This window comes from Peromyscus maniculatus, chromosome 17, assembly GCF_049852395.1.
Source record: "Peromyscus maniculatus bairdii isolate BWxNUB_F1_BW_parent chromosome 17, HU_Pman_BW_mat_3.1, whole genome shotgun sequence".
NCBI lineage: Eukaryota > Metazoa > Chordata > Mammalia > Rodentia > Cricetidae > Peromyscus > Peromyscus maniculatus.
Window position 1 is genome coordinate 38,913,841 of NC_134868.1, and position 22,558 is coordinate 38,936,398.

Genomic DNA, 22,558 nt, shown 5'->3' on the forward strand with positions numbered 1-22,558 from the left:
TTTTTAATTTATTGTCATTTAACGTAAAGCTGAAACAGACTGTTACAACAACACCCGACAGCTTAAGACCATACAGAGAACGACATGCTCTTCCTACTGAAAAACTGTTTCTGAAGCATCTGAATGTTATCACCTGAAAACTGAAAATCTAGTGATTTCAAGCTCTCTGTGAGCACAGTTGAAAGGTCAAGAGCATTTAACAGACACACTCACCACCACAGGAGGGGTCTGGGCTCTGCCAGTCAAGTGACTGGAACCCACAAATCAGTGTGATTAGTGGCCCAGTGCTGGGCTTAAGTGTCTGAAGAACAGCAAACGCCAAATGTTTTAATACCAAATAGAGGATTGCTGTTTCTCTGAGGGGAGGACTCATCAACTGAAGGCGCCTCGGCTCAAGCTGGCTGTGCTCAGTTTCTGGGAGGGGATTCTACATCCTTAATGCCCCCTCTGGTATCACAGGCTTTAGGAACAAGCAGGACAATTTCGGCATCCCACCGTAGCCGTCACTTTGAACGGCACACTACACTAACACACACAACGTAAGCACTCTGTCACATATCAACTCTTGGCCACAAACAACAGGACAGGAAAAGCTATACAAGGACAAAACACCACACAACTGTTGGGTATTCCCATTATCCAGGTGTTAAAGAGATGGTAACGACAATCAGAAACGCTGCATCCAATGTTTGCCTCCAACTTCCTATTTTACCGCCTTCTGGTGCCGCCATATCCTGGGTGAGAAAAATAAAGTCGACATTAGCTTTTCACAGTGTAGGAAAACTGCTTATAAAACTGCACAAGTTGTACATGTTTCTTGTTAGGAAACAAGAAAGCGAGCTATGAGGGGAGGCTACAACGCACCACGAGGTGGAACAGGATGCTGTGGGACAAGGCAGCTCTTCCCGGTCATCAAGTCTCAGAACCTCACACATACTTGCTATCGGGAAACCAAAGAAGAGCTCCATTGTAAGCTAACATGCAGGCAATACGCCAACGTGCAAATAACTATGAATATGCAACGTCTAAGCTAAAAATGCGGAGAGGGCAATGGACCATAAGCCATGTCCTGCTGACCTCTCCCAACTCAAACTCAGGGGTAAACGGAAGAAACGGAGGAAGGAGTCATGAATTTTAAATCTTTTTAATGTGTCGCTTGGATACCACTCACCCATCCATCACCCCATATACACCCTAACAAACAGGCTCTCAATAGTCTGGAACATAGCTGAGCTTATCGGTCAGTTCAAGGAGTGCATGTACCTCTGTTGCTGAAATACAGCTGCCCCTCCATGTCTGTGGTTTCCACGTCCATGAACTCAACCAATTCAAGTTTGAATATATCTTTTTAGGGATGCCCCTGTAGTCCACACATAGCATTTTCCTTGTTGTCCTCTAAACATCACAGTGTAGCAACCACACACATAACGTGTGCACTGTCTGAGGACCACAGGCGGTTCAGAGGGCATGCTGCACTGCTGATATGCAAATACTATGCCATCTTTATAGGGAACTCGAGCATCCATGGGGTTCGTTATGCCTGGGGTTCTGGAAGCAATACCACCACCATCTCTACACGAGGAATGGTTACAACTGAGAGTGGAATTGCTGGGCCCTGGGGATGTCTAGGTTCAAGGTTAGTAGGTAAAGTGATTATGTCATTTATATCCAAACCAGCACTAAGAATTCTACTCTTACATTTCTACACGATTTATATATGTTTCTGTCAACTTCATCGATTATTCTTTGCTTTGTGTCTTCCTTCTGGAGAAAGTCAACCAGTCCAGGGAAATCTGCAAATGCCTCATTGCCCACCACCTCTAACAGTAGTTCGTGGGTGTTTGGTTGTTTTTCACATTGTATCTTTCCTTTCTATAAAATGTCCTCTTCACTCTTTAAATAGTATAATCACACTGCTGACATTTTTTTTAAAGGAAGGGAAGCGTCCAAACTTTTTTTTTTTTTTATTTTATGTACATTGGTGTTTGGCCTGCAGGTATGTCTGTGTGAAGGCATCAGAACAGGAGTTACAGACAGTTGTGAACTGCCATACGAGTGCTGGGAATTGAACCAGGGTCCTCTGGAAAGGCAGTCAGTGCTCTTAACTGAGCCTATCTCCAGCCCACTGCTGACATTTTTTTAAACGTCTAACTCAGTATATTTTGTAATTCTCTTGAATTTGAAAGGCCAGAACTCTACAAACGTTGAAGGGTCTGGCTGAGAGCTTCAAAGACTCTGGAGTTAAACGTTTATAGACACTAACATCCAAGAAGGTTTAATTTCCAAGTCACTTTTAGGAAATATTTAAGTGGAAAGAATGAATTTGAATTTGGTTTCAGTCTCAGTTAACTGTGTTAACACGTTTGGTGGGCACACCAAATAAAGTCCTGACTGCTCACACCCAGGGGTCTTAGGTGGACACACCGAATAAAGTCCTGACTGCTCACACTCAGGGGTCTTAGGTGGACACACCCAATGGAGTCACGACTGCTCACACATTTTCACACTTCCCTGCACATTCTGCAGCTTCTGCACTTACCTGATGCTGTTCTGGTTCTGCAGTCTGCATTGGAGCTTGAGGGTGCAGAATAAGTCCCCGCACCCCCACCCAGTGGTGAGTAGGTATGACTATTCCAGGCGCCAGAGTATGACGGAGGGTGAGATGGGTAGTACCACGAGGGGGTCGCCGCCCTTAGAGACATAAAAATGAGTTAAGCATCTCACCACCATTATTTCCCTGTTCCTAAGTCACTAGAAAACTGCTATCTTTATCGAATATTTTTTTTTACCATGACACAAATTTGGTGTCTACATCTGCCAGTTACAGACACTGCTGTAGGAATAGAAAGTGTGAGGAAGTAAGCAGCCCTTCTTTCTGAATTCCCAGCCAAAGTCTGAGTTCAGAGTACCATAAAACTCAAGCCATTCCAAGACTGGCCCCAAGCTCTTTTCCAAGCCTCCCTCTATCACTCCCCCCGCCGGACTGCCACCTGCCCCTTCCCCAACTGTGGTGTCCTCTGCCTTCTCCACATGTGCTCAGTGTCAGGCCCACAGCCCTCCTCCTGTCTCTTAGGGTAGCACAGGAAGGAAGACAGGGAAGGAAAGTAACAGGCATAAAGCACAACACTGACCAAAGCAAACCAAAGTCCCGCGCCTTCCCCTCTATGCAAAAACCACACTGAAGAGGGCAAGATCTCCATCACTGGTTTCCCTTACAAAACCTAATGCAAAGCATGCAACGCTTCGTAAGCAAAGCAAAGGCACCTGGCGGAGCTAAGGGCAAATGATGAGGGCAAAGCTTACCTGTTACTCCCGAACAAATACCCTAACAGTCCTCCGGCACCCACGCCAGTCCAGAACCCCGGCCCTGAACTGTCACAGCCTTGTCCTGTGAAAGCACTCCCAAAGCCAGGATTCTGTGGTCCTTAAAATAAAACACACTCTATTAGATGAAGTGCCTTCATAGACACATGACATTTCATTATTTCATCTGTACAGTACTACTAATAATGTTCAGCCCTCAACTCGTGAATAAGCTGAATTCAAAAGGGATATTTATAAAATATTGGCTCACAACTCAGGTACACATTTCCCACAGGAAGAGAGATTGAGAGAGATTGTTAGTACTTGCAAGGATAGTCTTTCTACAGGATTATCTCCCCTGCTCAAGATCAGTTTCTAGAAGATAAGAACTAGAAGGAAGACCACTTTCAGAGTCTTCCTTTCTATGCTATGAGAACTCCAGGTGAGAACTTTACCTAAGTCTCTAATGGAAAAGGCAGCCTGACATTTATCAATTATGATGCCAAACCACAAACATCATCTTCCCCTTGGGGAAACTGTAAACATGGTATGCACCTAGGAAAGCATGCGAATCTTATATACGCGGCCTATGGAACAATAAGCATACTCTTTGTCCCTCCATGTAACCACCACCCACAGCAATAAACCAATTGAGCACCTCAGACAGTTCGTGACAACACCCAACAGATACCCACTGGATGTTAGCTGAGATAAACAGTACTCAGACTTCTGATACTTTAATTCTGTCCATTCCATGACCATGCATCCCTAGTGCCCAAGGAAGACAGAAGAAGGCATGGGATACTCTTGAGACTAGATTTTTTTTTTAAACAGTTGTGAGCTGCTACGTGAGTACTGGGAATTGAACCCAGGTCTTCTGAAAGAGCAGTAAGTGCTCTTAACCACTGAGCCATCTCTCCAGCTGTGGATATCCTTATAGAATGGCTCTTTGAATCCTCTGCTCAATGTTCGATTATTAGACATTTATTTGGGGGTGTACACAGCACCACAGCATGCATGCACAGAGGTCAGATGACCACTTACAAGCGCCGGTTCTCTCCTTCCACCCCTGGTCCTGAAGATCAAACTCAGGTCACCAAGCTCGGGGGCAAACTCTTTACCCACTGACATCTAACCGAATCCCTCTGCCCAGTTTGAATGATGTGCCTTTTCTCAGGTTTATGGATGTCTTTAAAGTCGAGACACAAGTCACAGTCTGCGGTATGTTTTACAATTCTTGTCTTTTTGGTTGTGAGCCTCGCTGTTAACAGGCCATCCCTCCAGCTCATGCTTGACAAATTCCTTAGCCCAATCTGTGACCTGCCCCTTTCATTTCTGATAAACAGACATTCTCAACTTAAGTAAACTCTAGTTTACCATCTTTCCTTTTACAGCTAGTACTTTCTGTGCTATTAATCTTTATCTGGGCAGATGTGGTGGCGCAGGCCTCTAAGCCCAGCACTTGGGAGGCAGAGGTGGGAAGATCTCTGTGAGTTCGAGCCCAGTGTGGTCTATAGAGCTGGTTCAAGACAGCAGGGCTACACAGTGAGACTCTGTCTCAAACACACACACACATAGGAAAACTTACCTATATTCTCCTATTTCATTCTAGTAAGTTGTTTTACTTCTTATGTTAAGTTCTATGATACTTAATGAGTTCATTTTTGTGTATAGTATGATGTAGAAGTCAAAATAATGCTTATTAACAAATCTGACTGTGTTCTCCAGCTAAAATGATGATCTACAATTTACCAGGTGTCTTTAACAGTGAGCACAATGCACTGTTGGAAGCAGAGCAGCAGCCAGTGATCACTGGCTGAGCTGGGAAAGGTGCTGTACAATGGTGACCATTTTGAGTTCAACCCCACATAAAACCAGGTAAGGGTGGAAGGGGAGGACCATCTATGGTTATCCTCTGACCTCCACATCCACACCATGGCACATTCACCCCACACACAAATAAAATGCACATGCACAATAATACATATTTCTTCATTTTTCTTTAGAAAAAAAGAAGGGTTGGAAAGATAGTTTGATGACTAAGAGCACTTGCTGCTCTTCCAGAGGACTCAAGTTTGGTTTCTAGCACATATATCAGACAGCTAAATGGAATCACCTGTACCTCCAGCCCCAGGGAATCTGACACCCACTTCTGGCCTCCACAAGCACCCACACATGTACGAAGACACATACATTTTTTTAACCTTTTTTGAAAAAGGAAGAGATTTCTTTTTCAATCCAGTAAACAGACAAATGTTTTGTTTCCAGATGCAATTAGTCTCTTCTTTAGAGACAGACACAAGACTCACCTGCTCACATGCAACCCACTCACTGCCCTTGAGCAGGGCAACATACCTGTGAACTCAGACTTAAAGCCTGGCGGAGGTGCTCCTGCAGCATTGGTAAACCTCGGATAGCGCTGGGAATATGGAGGGTACTCGGAGTAGGGTGGAGGAGAGGCCTGGCCATCACTGAGGAACAGTTTATAAACCACAAAGGCCAGAGCAAGGAGCACTCCAATGGTAACCAGCCCGCTAACGCCACAGGAATCGGAGGAGTACAGATTGTGGTAATAATCAGAGAAGCCCTGGTGCTTTGCAGACTCCTTCAGCCTCTTCAGGCCCAGCTCTGTGTAATCCAAGTGGTACTCCAAGCCGCAGGAACCCCTGAGGACATACTGGTCTTCGGAGGACTCGTAGCCTTCACAGCTCACCACAGTTTTTCCAAACTTGTATGCAATATCCAAGTCGGTCTTACATTCCCACTGTGAAAGACAGAGAAACAGGCTCTAAGAACCAAGATTCTTGTCCTTCGATATGTATCATAGCTCTCACAAAACTGCAAAATGACGCCAAAAAATTATCCACAAAATTCAAGACTACGCACGGAGGAGACGGTGGTTCTGCTCGCAGCCTCCTTAAGCTGGAGGAGCATTGGCTTTGTTGCCTTTCCTTATCCCCAGATTGTACACTACATATTCTTCCCGTACAGGTTAGGTATTTGTGTTTATAAACCTGAGACAAACTGCCAAACTATGACCTGCTCGCCACCGTTGACGAAGGTACTTCCTCTACAGCTAGATCCTCTAGACGGTAAAATCAAAGAAATAACACCAAGGAAGAGTCCCCTAATTGGTTATCCTATACCTAGTGGTCAGCTCTAAAAATACACATGCTTGCAAAAGTGAGTACTCAGCACATTGTATTTACCCTATTAATTACATATATTACCATATACATAATAATAAAGAGGCCATGAACTCAAGGGAGTATGAGAGGAAAGAGGGGGAAATGATGTAAATCCAGTAAAATACATTTTTAAATCAGCATCCGATATATAAGAAGATCGAACAGCTGTATACAGCAGATCACCTTTTGCAAAACAAAATTTCCCATACACATTTTGTAAAAGCCATGGACTGACTTTACAAGATCTAATCCTACATAATCTTTAGCTTTTTAAGATGTACTTAGAAAACACAAAAAGAATCCATATTAGCTTAAATTTTACTGGAGCGAGACAGAGATGAGAGACAGAGAAAGCAGGTATTCTCAGCCAGACATGATGGCCCACATTTATGCTAGAAATGTGGAGTACTGAAATAGGAGTCTGAAGTCCAAGGCTAGCTTAGGCGGCAGACCAAGTTCCAGAGCAGCCAGGGAACACTGGAAGATCTCCCCTCAAAATAAACAGACTAGAGCAGGACAGCATCTGGGGTCTGAGCTCCAGCTCCACCAAAACTAAGTAACCAAGCAAGGTAAGTTTCAATTCTTTCATGTTTGCAGAAGAGATAAGATGCTTCCCTCACAATGTTTAGAGACGCAGGCTAGGACAGGGTCTACTGCCTTTCTGCTAGGTTTTGTTCTAATCATGTTTCTCTTTCGAGTTCAGCTACACTGTTTTACTGTTTATAAAACAGCCTTGCTGGGGTATGAGTCACAGAAAATTCTCACACTTCAATATTTTTAGAAGTTCATGTAGTCATACAATCATTACTATTACCAGCTTTAAAATCTAATGGTCACTCCCAAGGAAACCTCAACCCATGAGAGCCACCCACATCCCTTTCCCAGCATGCCACCCTACCTAACTGAACTGCTTTGCCTACCCTACTGAGACATTTCCTGTGAGGAGAATCACAGCCATGTAGGTCTCTGTGACTGTATCATTTTCAAGGTTCATTCATGTTACAACATCAATCTGTATCATTTTCAAGGTTCATCCATGTTACAACATCAATCCGCACTTTGTTACTTTTAATGGCTAAAAACCACTGCACTTTATGAATAGACTACATTGTATTATTCATTAGCAAAGACATTTGGGCTTTTTTGGTTAAGCTATTTGAATATTCCTGCAAATATTTGTATAGTTTTGGGGAAGAAATATGTCTTTAGTTCTCTTGGATATATTCCTAGAAGTGGAATGATTGGGGCCTCTTTTTTCTTTTTTTTTTTTCTTTTAATTTTTATTATTTTGTTTTGTTTTGGGGGAGTTGAGGCAGGGTAGCTCTGGCTGTCCTGGAACTCACTATGTAGACCAGGCTGGCCTTGAACTCAAAGATTCACCTGCCTTTGCCTCCTCAATGCTGGGATTAAAGGCGTGCACCACCACACACAGCTTTGCGGCATCTTTCCTGATGAGTTCTTTGAAGCCCAAATGTTTTTTATCTACATAATATGTAATTTTTCTTTTTGTTGTTATTATTACTATATTATATATTAATTTTATTGGAAAATATGTCTGAATTTGCTCGTTTAAGTAAACAGAACAAGCTGAACCTATAACAGTACATACTAGAGCAGATTCTGAGTACTGCATTTCAATTTAAATCACTGCCAATAAACATGAGCCAACACGTGAGAGGCCCCACTTCATAATGCCTTCCTAATCCAGCACTTGTACCTCCTGAGTCTTCATCAGTGCCCCCACCAGACACAGCTTCACACCACTTCGTTGGCATGCACACAATTCAAGTATTTATTTTCTCTCTCCTACTTGATGACTTCTTGCTATCCTAGTCATGTGGTATATGACACATTTAATATATGCTTAAATGGCTCTCTACACATTAGCACCCACATGTCAAAGTACTATAGAATAGATGTGAGACGTCTGCATTAGCCAGGAAATCTAATTAAGTAATAATGGGAGAGGGGCTGTGAAGCCAGTACCTCCAGCAAACATGAGCTCAGATCAGGCATGGTGGCACACGCCTTTAACCCCAGCACTTGGGAGTTTGAGGCCACCATGGTCTACAGAGCCAGATCCAGGCCACCAGGCCTACATACAGTGAGGACCTGTCTCAAAAACAATACAACAAAACTCTGAAGTACACAGGCCATGCATAAAAGTTTTATCAAGAGAGAATATTAGTTTCTCCAAAACACTGATGTCTCAATAAACAGTTTAATGGATTAAAATTTGCTGTGTGTCAATTACCACCGAGATAAAACCTCCAGCTTGGAGGGATGCTCATTAAGACATAGGCTGCCGTTCTAACTGGAGGTGACACACTCCATCCTGCAGGGACGCTCGGTAAGCTCTGAAAGTAAACAGGTCGGCCTCTCTTGTGAAGGTGTACACAAGCAGTGGAGACGTCCAAGAGACACTCTCCCAGCTGCCCAGCTGCCCGCAGGTTGTGTGGTGAGCTCCAGCCATGCTGGGGTGGCTTCTGATGATGATGATGCAGCTGTCCTTGAGTCATTTCTGCTCCCGTAAGTCACCTGTCACCCACACCCCCAATAAATGTTAGTGGTACCCTTGCTTCGGTCTGTCATTAAGGTCTCTGTCTATTCACGTCTCCCCAGCAATAGTGTCACACAACTCCACTGGAACGCTGCTGCGGTAGGAGCCGTTACCTGCACGTCATAGCCGTCCCAGCCTTTGTTCTGGCACTGGATCACTTTGGGGGTATAGGCATCACAGCCGGCTGTGCCTCCAACACACTTGAGCTGAGGAATAGGGTCCAGCCTCCGGGAGGTGGTGTAGCGGTCATAGTGGAGGGTGAGAGCTTTCACGTCCCGCAACAGTATCCTGTCTGAAATAAGACACATCAAAGTGAGGCCCTCACACTAAAGCAGGAAGGGCAGTTCAAAGTCAAGTGTCTTTCTTGGCTTCTGAGGGGACTGAGACAGGACACAAGGCCATCCTAACAGCATCCAGGCCTTTCATACAAAACTCAGAAGACCATTTAAACCTCTCATCACTTAAAGCTAGCTAGGTGTTGCTTCATCATGAGTCCTACATAATTTTTGCTAACTCAGAAAAGTTTAATATCAAACTACTATATAAGAATATTCAGTTAAGGGGCTGGAGAGATGGCTCAGAGGTTGAGAGCACTGACTGTTCTTCCAGAGTTCCTGAGTTCAATTCCCAGCAACCACATGGTGGCTCACAATCATCTGTAATGAGATCTGGTGTCCTCTTCTGGCCTGCACTCATACATGCAGACAGAATACTGTATACATAATAAATAAATCTTTAAAAAAAAATATTCAGTTGATTAAAAATGGCAAAAATACACAAAAATGTCCCTAAAGAACATTCAGTGACTTAAATGTCTACCCATTAAAAGAAAGGATAGATTCTAACCTAGTTTTTTCCATTATATAATTAGAATACAACCTCTTTATTCTTTAGTTTTACTTTTTACATTCATTTACTGTGTGGGCAGTTGGCATGTCACAGGGCAACAATGTGCACATGCCTTGGCATGTGTGTGGAGGTCAGAACACAACTCTAGGGAGTCCACACTCTCCTTCCACTACATGGGCTCTGGGTATGTAACTCAAAACATCATGGCTGTCTTTATGCACTCAGCCATCTTGACAGCCATAATTATTATTATTATTATTATTATTATTATTATTATTTACTATTATTATACAGGATTACATAACATTTTCAAGCACATAAATAATGTACTTTGAGCCTATTCCCCCATCCCCAAGCCCCCTTCCATCCTCTCCCCCATCCCATTGGTGCCCTTTATTCCCCAGACAGTTAGACTTCCACTTTCAGTGATCAGTACACACGTGCTCTGTTTCTATAATGTCTAGGACCCTCAAATGAGTGAAAATCCATGCAATCAGTCTGGTATCTCCAGTTATATCTACTTTCCTGCAAATGACATAACTTTATGGCTCCAACAAGTTGTACTGTGTATATAAGCCTTTTTCCTTACCCATTCATCTGTTGCTCAACACCCAGGTCAGTTCCATAACTCAGTTATTGTGAACCGTAGTGACACTGGTACACAGCCATCTACCTACCTACGGTGTGCAGCCATCTACCTATGGTGCACAGGCATCTACCTACGGTGCGCGGCCATCTATCCACCTATGGTGCGCAGGCAGCCATGTGGTGGGCTGGTTTGGGGTCTTTGGAGTAATACCAAGAAGCAGCAGAGCTCCCCACGCCTTTAATCCCAGCACTCAGGAGCCAGACCCAGGCGGATCTCTGTGAGTTCGAGGACAGCCTGGGCTATAGAGCGAGATCCAGGACAGGCACCAAAACTACACGGAGAAACCCTGTCTCATAAAACTGGGGGTGGAGGGGAGAGGAGAGAGGGAGAGAGAGGAGAGAGAAAGAGAGAGAACTATGTAGCATGTGTAAAACAAGGAAACTAGAACTCGTGTGTCAAACCAGACAAATGGCAAAAACTTTTTACACAAAATGGAAATGACAGTGTTGAAAAAAGGTGAAAGTCACTACATACTAATGTCTACACACATTCTTGTTGACGTAAGCACACTTACTGAGAAAACATGCACAGGTATAAGTAACCAAATACAGAACTCAGATGAGTATCTCAGGGCAGAAGGAAAAACACCGACTCTGGAGGAAGTACTCTGTATACTCCATAAGAATAACAGTGAGGCAGGGCACCGGCCCCTCCCATAGGCCATGGCTGGCCTCTGCTTTACCTCAAAAGGGAGTTGGGACATTGCAGGCACTTGGTCAGAAAAGGGAGCAGTCTCAAGCCTCATAATACTTGTCAGAAAGCAGGATGGGAAGTTTGGGAAGGGGGCTCTGCCAGGAGACCCCAAACACTGCCTCTCTAAAGCACCAGCCCATAGGAAAATGAGGGCAAGAATTTCTCACCAGCAGGGACTTCCGCTGTCTTGGCCAAACCAGCCCACCAGCTAATTTCTTTAATCTATTACAGAATAAGGGCTATGCTGCCCACAGTTCCATCCTAGTGTTAACCTTTTCCTTTTCTTTTTCTTTTCTTTTTTCTTTTCTTTTTTTGAGACAAGGTTTCTCTGTGTAACCCTGGCTGTCATGTAACTCGCTCTGTAGACCAATCTGGCCTCCAACTCACAGAGATCCACCTGCCTCTGCCTCCCGAGTGCTAGGATTAAAGGTGTGATCTGCTGCACCACCACCCAGCTCATCTTTTCTTTTTAAAAGCCAATCCTATTTTCTCCAGCTCCCCATTTTTGTGATAACCACAATTACTAGCCTAAAAATTACCCAACCAGATTGTAACAAAAATACGCTGTTTAGATACTTATTAGTTTACCTAATAAAAACTGAGACATACAGTAAGTACCATTCTTTAAACTTTTTCCTTAGTGTGTGTAAGGGTTTACAGGTGCCCATGCCATTGCGCATGTGAGGAATCAGAGGGTGACTTCCGGGAGCCAGTTCTCTGCGTTCAGGAGATCAAACTCATCAGGCTTGTGTGGCAAGTACCTTTACACACTGGGCTATCTCACTAGGCCTCTTCATTTCTTAATCATAATCATGGTCAGCCATTTATGTTGGCAGATACAGATCTCCACTTACACTTTACCTATCAGACAGACATCCAAACAAATTTAAAATTGGCCTTATACACTAAAATGCCTCAAGAGCAGGTTCAATGTTTACAGCCATGAGAGGTTAACTGGCTAAAGCTTCTCCAGGGCATCTAACGCCCTCTTTGGCATCCACAGGCACCAGCACGTGCATGTACAAACATCTGGTTTAAGTATATAAACAGTTAAATATAAATAGAAATTGCACCATAATTAGCACACAATTAGAAATTGAATCCAGTACTCAGAATTGTGGGTCGACTATGAGGCACTTTAATTCAGTGGGGATGTGGGGTGGAGGAGTGAGTGAATAAATGGGGCTGGGAAATGGAGTATGCACAGCCAAGAAAGATCCCGCCACACAGTTCGTCTCTACCTCTGCACTTAGGAGGCTGGAGGCCAAGCTGGGCTAACTACCCAGATCCTGTCCCAAACAACAGCAAAACTGATAAGCGAAGCAAAAGACTGACCAGCAAGATAAGTGATTCACTGAGAGCTGCTCAAACGGGAGCAGATGTAAGATGACTTCAGTCTTACTAACGGTAGGTGTTAATAGTCATGGAGATTTTCTCTGATCAGAGATTTCTTCTGGCCGACAGCTGCGTTCAAGATTGTGTTTACTCAAAATTCAGCTTCAGTAAGATGAAGAAAGGAAGGGAGAGGCTCCAGAATTTTCTTCTGATTCCAGGCAGAGAGATGCAAAGCTAGCTAACAAGACAATGAGTAAATCTACACGGTGGTTGTTCTGTGTCCTCACTGATGAATGAACCAGCCTGGGAATTCCTCCTGCAGGGACCTGACCTGACTGACACACAGTTCTATAACTGCACATTTCCCTCACCTTTTTTATCCAGTTTATTAAAGTATTAACAAAATTTTATCCCCAACATTTAGGAGGCAGAAACAGGAGAACCAGTTCAAGGCCAAGGTCGGCTACACACTGAGTTCAAGGCCAGCCTAAGCAACATGAGACCTTTAAAAAAAAAAAAAAAAAAAAAATAGGGATTTTTAAATTTTTATTGGTTATTGGTGTATATACATCTGAGTGCACACCAGTAACACGTGGAGGTCAGAGGACAGTTTGTGGGCACTGTTCACCATGTGGGTCCCAGGGATCAGAACTCAGGTCATCAAGGCTTGGCAGCAAGCACCTTCACCCACTCAGCCATCTGGCTGGTTTACAAACTGGTACTACCAGGGCAGAGTTTCTCTGTGTAACAGACCTGGCTGTCCTGGAACTCACTTTGTAGACCTCACAGAAATCTACTGCCTCTGCCTCCCGAGTGCTAGGATTAAAGGCGTGCACCAACACATCCTGCCTACGTTTTAATAAATATTTTCAGTTGCAAAACTTGGCTCATCCTCTTTATCTATATCCCAAAACTCTCAAAACATAGAGAAAATAAAAGCAATGCATTCAGTATCAATTGTTACCTTTTTTCAAATTTTGAAATACTATTACTTTTTCTCATTTACAATATAAATTATACTATATTTTAAAAACAAATAGTGGATCAAATCATGAAAATTACAGAAATGAGAAATCATGATACTCAGTGAATATCAAAAATTTGCTCATTGCTAAAGTGGCAACCAATTACTTCCTACTTTAAAAATAGTTATTAAAGATTAAAATTTAACATGCAGCCTGATTTCCCAGCAGGAATTTAATCATAAACAGCCTCAGCTGTTAAGGGAAAGCTCCACTTCATTCGTTATAATACTAGCTAATAATTAAAATGGAAAGAATTGGAAAAAGTTTTCACTTTCATTTTCTAACCCTTAGGAGACAGATTCAGACAAGGAGTGATTAGTGGTAAAACTCTGGAACAGTGCCAAGATCATTACACAAATTGTTCTCCTATCCAGTGAGGAGAAAGTAACTTAAGAAAGATAAGGCCGCTTCAATGCAGTGATTAACCAGCAAGGCAGAAAGCAGAATAAACAGATGCTCTCTCTCTCTCTTATGAACCCCCAAAAGGATTTAGTACCACTCTAATGGTTATCCTTGGCTAAGAAGGGTTTGAGGCCAGCCTGGACTACATAAGCCCTTGTCTCAAAAAATTAAAAGAAAAAAAAAAAAAACACACTATAGAGACCCTTTCTCAAAAAAACCAAAAACAAAAATAAATAAAAATAAATCACTGAGTTTAATCCAATCCCAAAGGTGCTATTCAGAAGCAGTTTTGATGAGACAGCTTCAGCAAATTTCTAGAGTTCACATCTGAAGAGTCCTTATTAATGAATGTTTGACTTAAACCTAATCAAAAACTGCCACATTATTCTTCATGCATTTTCATTACATAGTGTTAACAAGCTCAGCTGACCATGAACACAATACTTAAGCTAACAACAAAAATAAGGGAAAAAATCATCTTTAATAAATGGAAGCAACATAACTATGATGCAGCTAGAAGAAAATCCACCTGCAGCCACACACAAAATTCAATACGGGATAAAGATCTAAAATTTAAACACTTTGGAAGCCCAGGCAGGAGCACCTTAAGTTTAAGGCTAGCCTGAACTACATACATACAAAATAGTGTCCCAAAAAAAAAAAAAAAAAAAAAAAACCTAAAACTTTCAAGATCTATATTAAAGTTTGCTATAAGAAATACAAATTACTACCTCATACAAAAAAAAAACTAAACTAATGAAAATGTTCCATGATTTTTAGCTATGAATAAGCTAACTAAGAGGAATAGCTTGAATTTACCATAGGAGGCTTAAATAATGCAAAGAACACTGAAATGACATTACCAACTTAATATGACCTTGGCTGAGACAATAAATTTGTCTGTTCATAAGTTTCATCACCTGTAAAACTGAGATAGTAATCTTTAAATTTATCATAAACCTTAGATATTATTTTTTAAAATTGCCAGGCAGGATATTTGAATATTAGGTGCATAGTAGGTGATGAGTATGAGAAACAGGACCAAGAATATTTTAAGAACTACACACACAAGAGTATAATTACCATAACCCCCAGAGCACCATCCTCTAGAGAGTCTTCAGGTCTAAGAACAAAATGCTAACTTATACCCACTCCCACTTGTTACATCAGGCAAAGCTCACACAGAATCCCCTGAACTCCAGGCAAATCATTCAAAAGCTTTTCTCAGGTATCAGACTTGCGATAAATGAAACCAGGCCCCTGAACTCAATTCTCCCCACACTTCCCAGCATCTCAGGAAACTGATTAACACTTCAGTCACTCAAGCCAGAACTCTTGTACCATCCTTATCTTCTTTTTTTTTTTTTTCTTTAGACAAGGTTTCTCTGTGTAACAGCCCTGCCTATCCTAGAACATGCTCTGGAGACCTGGCTGGCCTCAATCTCAGAGATCTGTCTGCCTCTGCCTCCTGGTGCTGGGATTAAAGGGGTGTGCCACCACCACCATCCTTATCTCCCCCACGGACACCCCATCAGAATACCCAACTTCAAAACAGTTGGGACAATCCAACTCCACTGGCTCTCCCTTGACCTAAAGGGGTCACTGCTCTTGGAACCCACTATTGACACCTTTTCACTAGGCTGCTGATGCTTCCTTCCCACCCATTTTTTTCAGCCTGTTTTCCAAGGATAGCCCACATGAACTTTCTCAAAAATTTGAATCCTATCATTTAGGCCTCCCTGCCTTCAGGTTTCTAAAAATGATGGCGTCTTCCGAGACCGATGTATACTTCAGTCCCCACTTCTGCCTGCAGAGTCCACCCGCCTCGGTTTACCATTGTCCATAGCTCACTTCACCACATGACGAGCTATTGCATGTTTACTGTCTACTCCACCTCAACAGATGCAAGTTCCTTGGGGACAAGACACTTCTTCAGAGCTATACTTTCAGCATTCAAAGTACTAGCTTGGAGGAAATACCAAGAAAAAAAATTGAAAAATTTTAACTAATCTTAGAATGGTGTTTCCCCCCAGACATATTCCTGAGTGTTCTATATTACCTAAAGACAAAGTAAACAAAGGATAAATTAGGAAGTTGCTTAGCTGAGTCTTAATAGTTGACATTCCAATCAGCTATCTTCATAAGACAGTTCCTAAAAATCTTAAAATGAGGTTGACACCAATCGAGTTAATGCTGCAAAATAGGACGGGCGGTGGTGGCGCACGCCTTTAATCCCAGCACTCGAGAGGCAGAGCCAGGCGGATCTCTGTGAGTTCAAGGCCAGCCTGGGCTACCAAGTGAGTTCCAGGAAAGGCGCAAAGCTACACAGAGAAACCCTGTCTCGAAAAACCAAAAAAAAAAAAAAAAAAAACTGCAAAATAGTTTGGTGATTTCTGTTCCAGAACAATAATTTTTACAGCAAAAGTAGACAATGAACCACCAGGAAGTGGTTCACCATGAATTTAAATGTGGTTTTTTTTTTTGTTTTGTTTTTTTCTTCTAATTCCCCTGAGTCTACATCTCAACTTCCCCATGTTTTAAACGAATTCTAATCAGGTCTCTCATTTTTTACACAACCTTCAAGGATTACTTATGCAAAGCGTACAGGGGTTTTGTTTTTTTTGTTTGTTTGTTTGTTTTTTGTTGTTGTTTTGTTTTGTTTTTCGAGACAGGGTTTCTCTGTGTAGCTTTGCGCCTTTCCTGAAACTCACTCTGTAGCCCAGGCTGGCCTTGAACTCACAGAGATCCGCCTGGCTCTGCCTCGCCGAGTGCTGGGATTAAAGGCGTGGGCCACCACCACCCGGCTGCGTACAGGTATTGCATAACCACCGCGGCTTCTTAACTCCTGACAACAAAGCACCCTTTTCAAATTAAAGGTTACTCCGTGTAAAGTGGGGACCAACTGCACTGCCTCGCTCCAGTACACACAACAGAGTAACTTACAAACATAAACCTGTTGCTTAAATTCAAAACTCAAGCATGCTCTGTCATTGCTATTTTTCACGCCTGACAGCTTTCCTCTCCGAACCAAAAATGTCATTTTAACTGACGCATAGTTTATTTCTGCATTTTAACAACATATATAGCGCCACCTCCCTGATAATCAATTCTCATATATCGTCACCTAAAAGTTAAGAAATAGTATTTTAAATTCCCACGTGCAGTGAAAAGTAATGAAGACAAAGATAAATAAGAAGGTAAACAAGGCAGTTCGCGGCACTAACTAGAATAAACAGCGGGATTTCTGTTTTCAAAAACCAATCAATACAATCCAGAATTCCCCAATTTGCGGACCTGGCTCCTAAGCATGACTCAGAGACTGCTGGTGGCATGGTAACTACGAGCCATAGCAACAGGCATCCATGGCAACGGTGGGAGACGATGACATCAAACAGTCATGATAACAAGACAAGATGCGCAGGTGAGGGTCTAACTTGTCATCAGGACTCGCGGATGAGGCCTAGAGTCCAGGACCTGGAGAAAGGAACTTTCAAAAACAGAATCGTGCGCCTCGCCCACTCCGGGGGGGGAAAAAAAATCAAAGAAGCCAGGAAGGGTACAGAAAAGCCAAGGAGCCAGGAGAGGACAGACCGGAGGAAACCAGTCAGCAGGGCAGCGATGAAGGGGGTGGGCACCACTCCGCGGGGCGAGCACTCACCAGGGTCGTTCCAGCACAGCGCGGGGCCGGCCACTAGCAGGAAGGACAGCAGGTGCAACAGCGGGCGGCGCGCGACTCCCGGGCGGCCGACAGCGACCACGGCCATGGCGCTGGGTGAAGACGGCGCTCGGCGGCCCGAGGTCCGCTGCGGAAGTGCTCCCGCCGCTGCGCGGCGACCCCGGGGAACCCGCGACCGAGAGAGAAACCGACGGACGGCGGCGCGGCGCGACCGTTCTGCGACCTGCGCCACCCTGACGTCACTGCCGCTGCGGCACGTTGGCGTCCGTGATTGGCCGCGTCCTGCCCCAACCCCCGGGGCCCCGCCTCTTTGGAGGGCGGGGCCAGACGGGGGTGCTGTCGCGTGGGCGGAGTCTAGGCTCAGACCGGGTCAGGCGCGTTGTGTCTGGTCGTGTGAGTGCGGGGAAAGTTCCGGAAGGTTCGGTTAGTGCGACGCTACCCCGGTTTAAGAGGCTAAGAACTGCCGGGCGGTGGTGGCGCACGCCTTTAATCCCAGCACTCGGGAGGCAGAGCCAGGTGGATCTCTGTGAGTTCGAGGCCAGCCTGGTCTACAGGGCGAAATCCAGGACAGGCACCAAAACTACACAGAGAAACCCTGTCTCGAAAACCAACAACAACAAAAAAAGAGGCTAAAAACTTTCTGGAAGGGAAATCAAGGAAGCAGTTTAGTATACTACGTATACACAAAGGACGTCCTGCTTAGGACTAGTGTTCTAGTACCCTGTCCTGTAGGAATCTGGTGAAAGGTACCAACGGAATGGCATTGTGGTTTCCGAGCTCGGAACCTTTGCACGCCGCGCCACCCGAGTGAAACGTTTCTCAGCACTTGAAATCCTGCGAGTCTGAGGATTCTTGGATGCGTTCATTCAACAAATACATAAATAACATAAATACATAAATAACATAAAACAGCCACTGTTTTAGCCATGGGAAATAACAAGGTCCTTGTATTCGGGAAACTTAGGATGATGTAGCACAAAGACAAACTAAAAATAATAAGTAGTAGTAAATTTGTTATCAAAAATATAACAAGATAATACGCACCAGAGACAAATTCTGGAAATGACTTGGAAGCTTGAGGCGTGAATAGTAAGAAAAGAACTCACCTTAAAAAAAAAAAAAGCAGGGGTCTAACCTAACCTTGGGCGCGGCGGATTAGCACCCCACCCCCCCACCTCACTCTGGCTATGTTTTGAGGAGCCATCAATCATCCGCTTAGCCTTTTTAGGTTGAGCATTTTACACATTTATCAGTACGGACCAGGTGGATGCCGTGAAGAATTTGTAAATTCTAAATAAGAGGCATGAGAGAGGCAGGCAGGCAAGGACAGTGAGGCAAAGTAAGTTTCTGGGAATTAGAACAAAATGGGAAGCTTTGAGTGGAACCCAGCAACCTTAAAACACCCCAAAGATAATAGAGCCGCGCGCCGCCCGCTGTTGCGCCTGCTCTCCTTCCAGCTAGTGGCCGGCCCTCCGCTGTGCTGGAACGACCCTGGTGAGTGCTCACCCTGCGGATGGGTGCCCACCCCCTTCATCTCTGCCTTAATTGGTTGAATCTGAGCTGAGTGTTAAGTATCCAAGCTGGAAGACCACGTGGACAAAAGATAGCCACACCAAGAGTTCAAAGCCAATGTAAGTCTGGTTATGTTACTAATAGAGAAAGAGACAGGTCGTCGTAAAATTTAGACAAGGCAAAGAAGGCAGGAAGGCCCAAGCTATGAGAATACTGCTGTTTCTATCTTGAGTGGACGATCCTAGAAATAATCTCAAAAATAATCTCTGGTAAAGAAAGACAGGAAGCAGAACAGGGAAGTGGTTCAACGGATAGAGGACCTCGCCACCAAGTCTGGAGTTTGATCCCTGACACCTATATGGTTGGTTTTTTGTTGTTGTCAGCACAAGCTAGAGTCATCTGGGAAGAGGGAACCCCATCCGATTGGCCTGGAGGCAAATCTGTAGGAACATTTTCTTGATGTGGGAGGGCCAGTTCACTGAGAGAGGTCCTGAGTTGTCTAAGAAAGCAGACTGAACAAGCCATTGGAGATGGCGCCAGTCAGCAGTGTTCCTCCATGGCCTCTGCTTCAGTTCTTGCCTTCTGGTTCCTGCTCTGGCTTCCCTCAGTGAGGAACTGGGAGCTATGAGATAGAAATAAACTTTGTCCTCCTCAAGTTGCTTTTGGTCAGAATATTATAATCACAGCCATAAAAAAAAGAAAGCCAGGACACCATTTCAAAGTGAAAGGAGAAACTCACATAAAGCTGTCCTCTGACCTCTACACACAAACACACACACACACACACACACACACACACACACACACACACACACACAGTGTAAAGGAAGAAAACAAAAAAGGGAAGTAGCAATACGGTAGTTGGAAGAGAAAATGGTCAATAACGGCCACTATTGCTGGAAAATTGAAGCAAGAGGAAATTGGGCTTTTGCAGTGTAGAATCACCTAATTGCCTTTATGGGAAAACTTCTGCTATTTGAGCCCCCATTATGTACCCTCTCTAGTTCTAGCCTGCGATTTTAAAACATGAAAGGGTGTCCTAATTTATATTCTAATGGGAAAGGAGCCAAATAAATAATGGGTGCCCTGAAGAAGAAAGCAGCTGATGTGCTGGGTATTGCCATAATAAAGAGAATTGTTAGATGGGATCCTCTTAGAAGCCAGGGGGAGCTGGGGGGGGGGTACTTTCCTCCTCTCCACTGGCACTGTGTAGAACATCTCTGGGACCTAATGTGTTATGGAAGAATCTGTCTACACAGCAAACAGCTCTCAACTGGACACCACTCTGCTGTCCTAAATGTCATTTCAGTTCTGATAGGTCTGCTGGGGGGTGGAGTCAGAACTCATCAGTTCAGGACTAAGGAGATACAGCTACCCTACACTTTGGGTGCCAGTCTCAAGTCTCACATAGTGATAGAAAAGTCTCACTCACCAGTTGTAAATCAACCGTTCCTCTGACACACACACACACACTGACACACACACACAGACACACACACACTTGATGAAGTATATCTGGAATGTGCTTCATAATAAAATGAAGAAAAACTATATGGAGGAGGGGACATGGGTGGGGAGAATAAATAAACCAACATTAATGGATTGTTGAGAACCAAATTACCTCGTGGTATCTAGGAGTTCACTATTTGAAAACACCAGTTTTAAGGTCTCAAGTTTCTGGTCTCTAGGCAATATCAGGAAACCAAATTAGTCATTTGAGTGATGAGTGGTGATTTGTCGGTTTTTTTGTTTGGTTGTTTGGTTTTTGTTTCTCAGACATTATCAGGAGACCCAAATAGACCTTTAAGTGGTTATTGGAGTGTGTTGTGTTTTGTTTTGTTTGCATTTTTGCTACAAAGACTGAATTTCCTGGGAAACGAAAGGAGGGCAATGTCCTTTAATTCTGTGACTGTGGGAGCAAAAGCAGATGGAACCCTCTGACCACATAAGCAGTCTGACTCTCCCTGTGATGTCATTAAAGACATCTAATACTCCGTCCATTTCTATTCGAAATAAATTAGGGAATACAATTTAAGCGCAGGAGCTTCCGGGAGCTACCTCACAGAGTACTTTTTAAAATGCATTTCCTCGGAGCCAAGCTCCAAGCCTTCAATGTGAACCTCCCTCACTTTCCAACCGCAGTCATTACCACTGACCAGCGACGTGCACACAACCATCCCTGCTTTCGAAGACGCAACGCCACAGAAGAAAAGGAGAGCAGGTGTGGTAGTGACATTGGAAATGGGATCAGGGACTTCTCCCCAAGTTTATGTCCGGAGTGCACAATGCCAGAAACATAAATGAGCACTTTCGGGTCTTTCCAAAATGTGGGAAAGTCAGAATTTATTGAATTAATAATACATTCACAAAGTTTAGTGATCTCTTTTTAAAAAAAAAATGATTAATTTGTTGTTTTGTGTGCACTGGTGTTTTGCCTGCATGTATGTCAGATTCCCTGGAACTGGAGTTACAGACAGTTGTGAGTCTCCCATGTGTGTTCTGGGCATTGAACCTGGGTCCTATTTCAATGGCAGTAATTTGCCATAAAATCTGCCTACTTTGATACCTTGGGCTAGGTGGATTCAAGTTCTTTATTCCAATCTTAATGACTAACATTAACTCATACAGCATACAGTCATACACTTACAATGTCTCTCTACATATGCATGGATTACAGAATGAAGACATGTTAAAGAGACTGAAGCAGAGCTCAAGAGGTTCCGGAGCAGACCGCGTTTGTATTGCTAAGACATGGGACAGACCAGTGCTGGTGGAAGTCGGGGTCGAGAAAGAAGCCGCAGAAATCATCTGCAAGGTGAACAAGCCCGGCTGGGTCGAGAACAGGAAATGGAGGATCAGGTCCAGAGCCCGACAGATGAATAGGCAGACAGGCAGACAGTGGAGTAGGCTGGGTCAGCAGTGGGGACAGCGTCAGGAAGTCCTTGGACCTTGACATACACCACAGTTATGCTATGATAGGCTTCGATAGAGCCAGGTCATCGCAGTGTTAAGTATCCAACACTTAACAGGGGTCGGGCCAGAGTTATACTCTTTCCACAATCTTTTCTGTCCCATAAACTCCTGGACCTGGTTTCCCTGATATGATTTTAATATGCCCAGGTGCTCCTGCCTCCCGGTTTCAATTCTCCCCAGTGAAATTTATAGGGTGACTGCCTTTCAGTCTGTGCAGGTACAAATTCCAGGAGTTCCTAGATAGGCACTACCACAACTCTGATCAACCCAATGGCTCCTCCTCTCCCCAATTTCCCAAGCTCCCTGTACCATTTGTAGGCAAAGTGCACACCCCACCCATTCCACACACAAACCAACCAATCTTGTGCTTCTATTAAGAGAAATGTCAGATCA

The 22,558-nt window shown here is 43.9% G+C and overlaps 2 protein-coding genes across 2 annotated transcripts in view; one reads left to right on the forward strand and one right to left on the reverse strand.

The window, feature by feature from the left end:
- Window positions 1–17,970, reverse strand: Saraf (store-operated calcium entry associated regulatory factor). Its single transcript, XM_006973955.4, has 6 exons — window positions 17,663–17,970; window positions 9,165–9,343; window positions 5,659–6,067; window positions 3,304–3,424; window positions 2,540–2,691; window positions 1–734 (listed from the first exon to the last, which is right to left on the reverse strand). The coding sequence occupies exons 1-6, from the start codon at window positions 17,766–17,768 to the stop codon at window positions 709–711; spliced, it is 993 nt and encodes a 330-aa protein (XP_006974017.1). The 5' UTR covers window positions 17,769–17,970; the 3' UTR covers window positions 1–708.
- The window catches only part of Leprotl1 (leptin receptor overlapping transcript like 1), a 20,746-nt gene continuing 15,580 nt past the window's right edge, over window positions 17,393–22,558 (forward strand). Inside the window, exons 1-2 of the mRNA XM_076553523.1 lie at window positions 17,393–17,425; window positions 21,870–22,007. The gene's annotated coding sequence lies outside the window, so the exon portion shown is untranslated. The remainder of the gene's footprint in view (window positions 17,426–21,869; window positions 22,008–22,558) is intronic.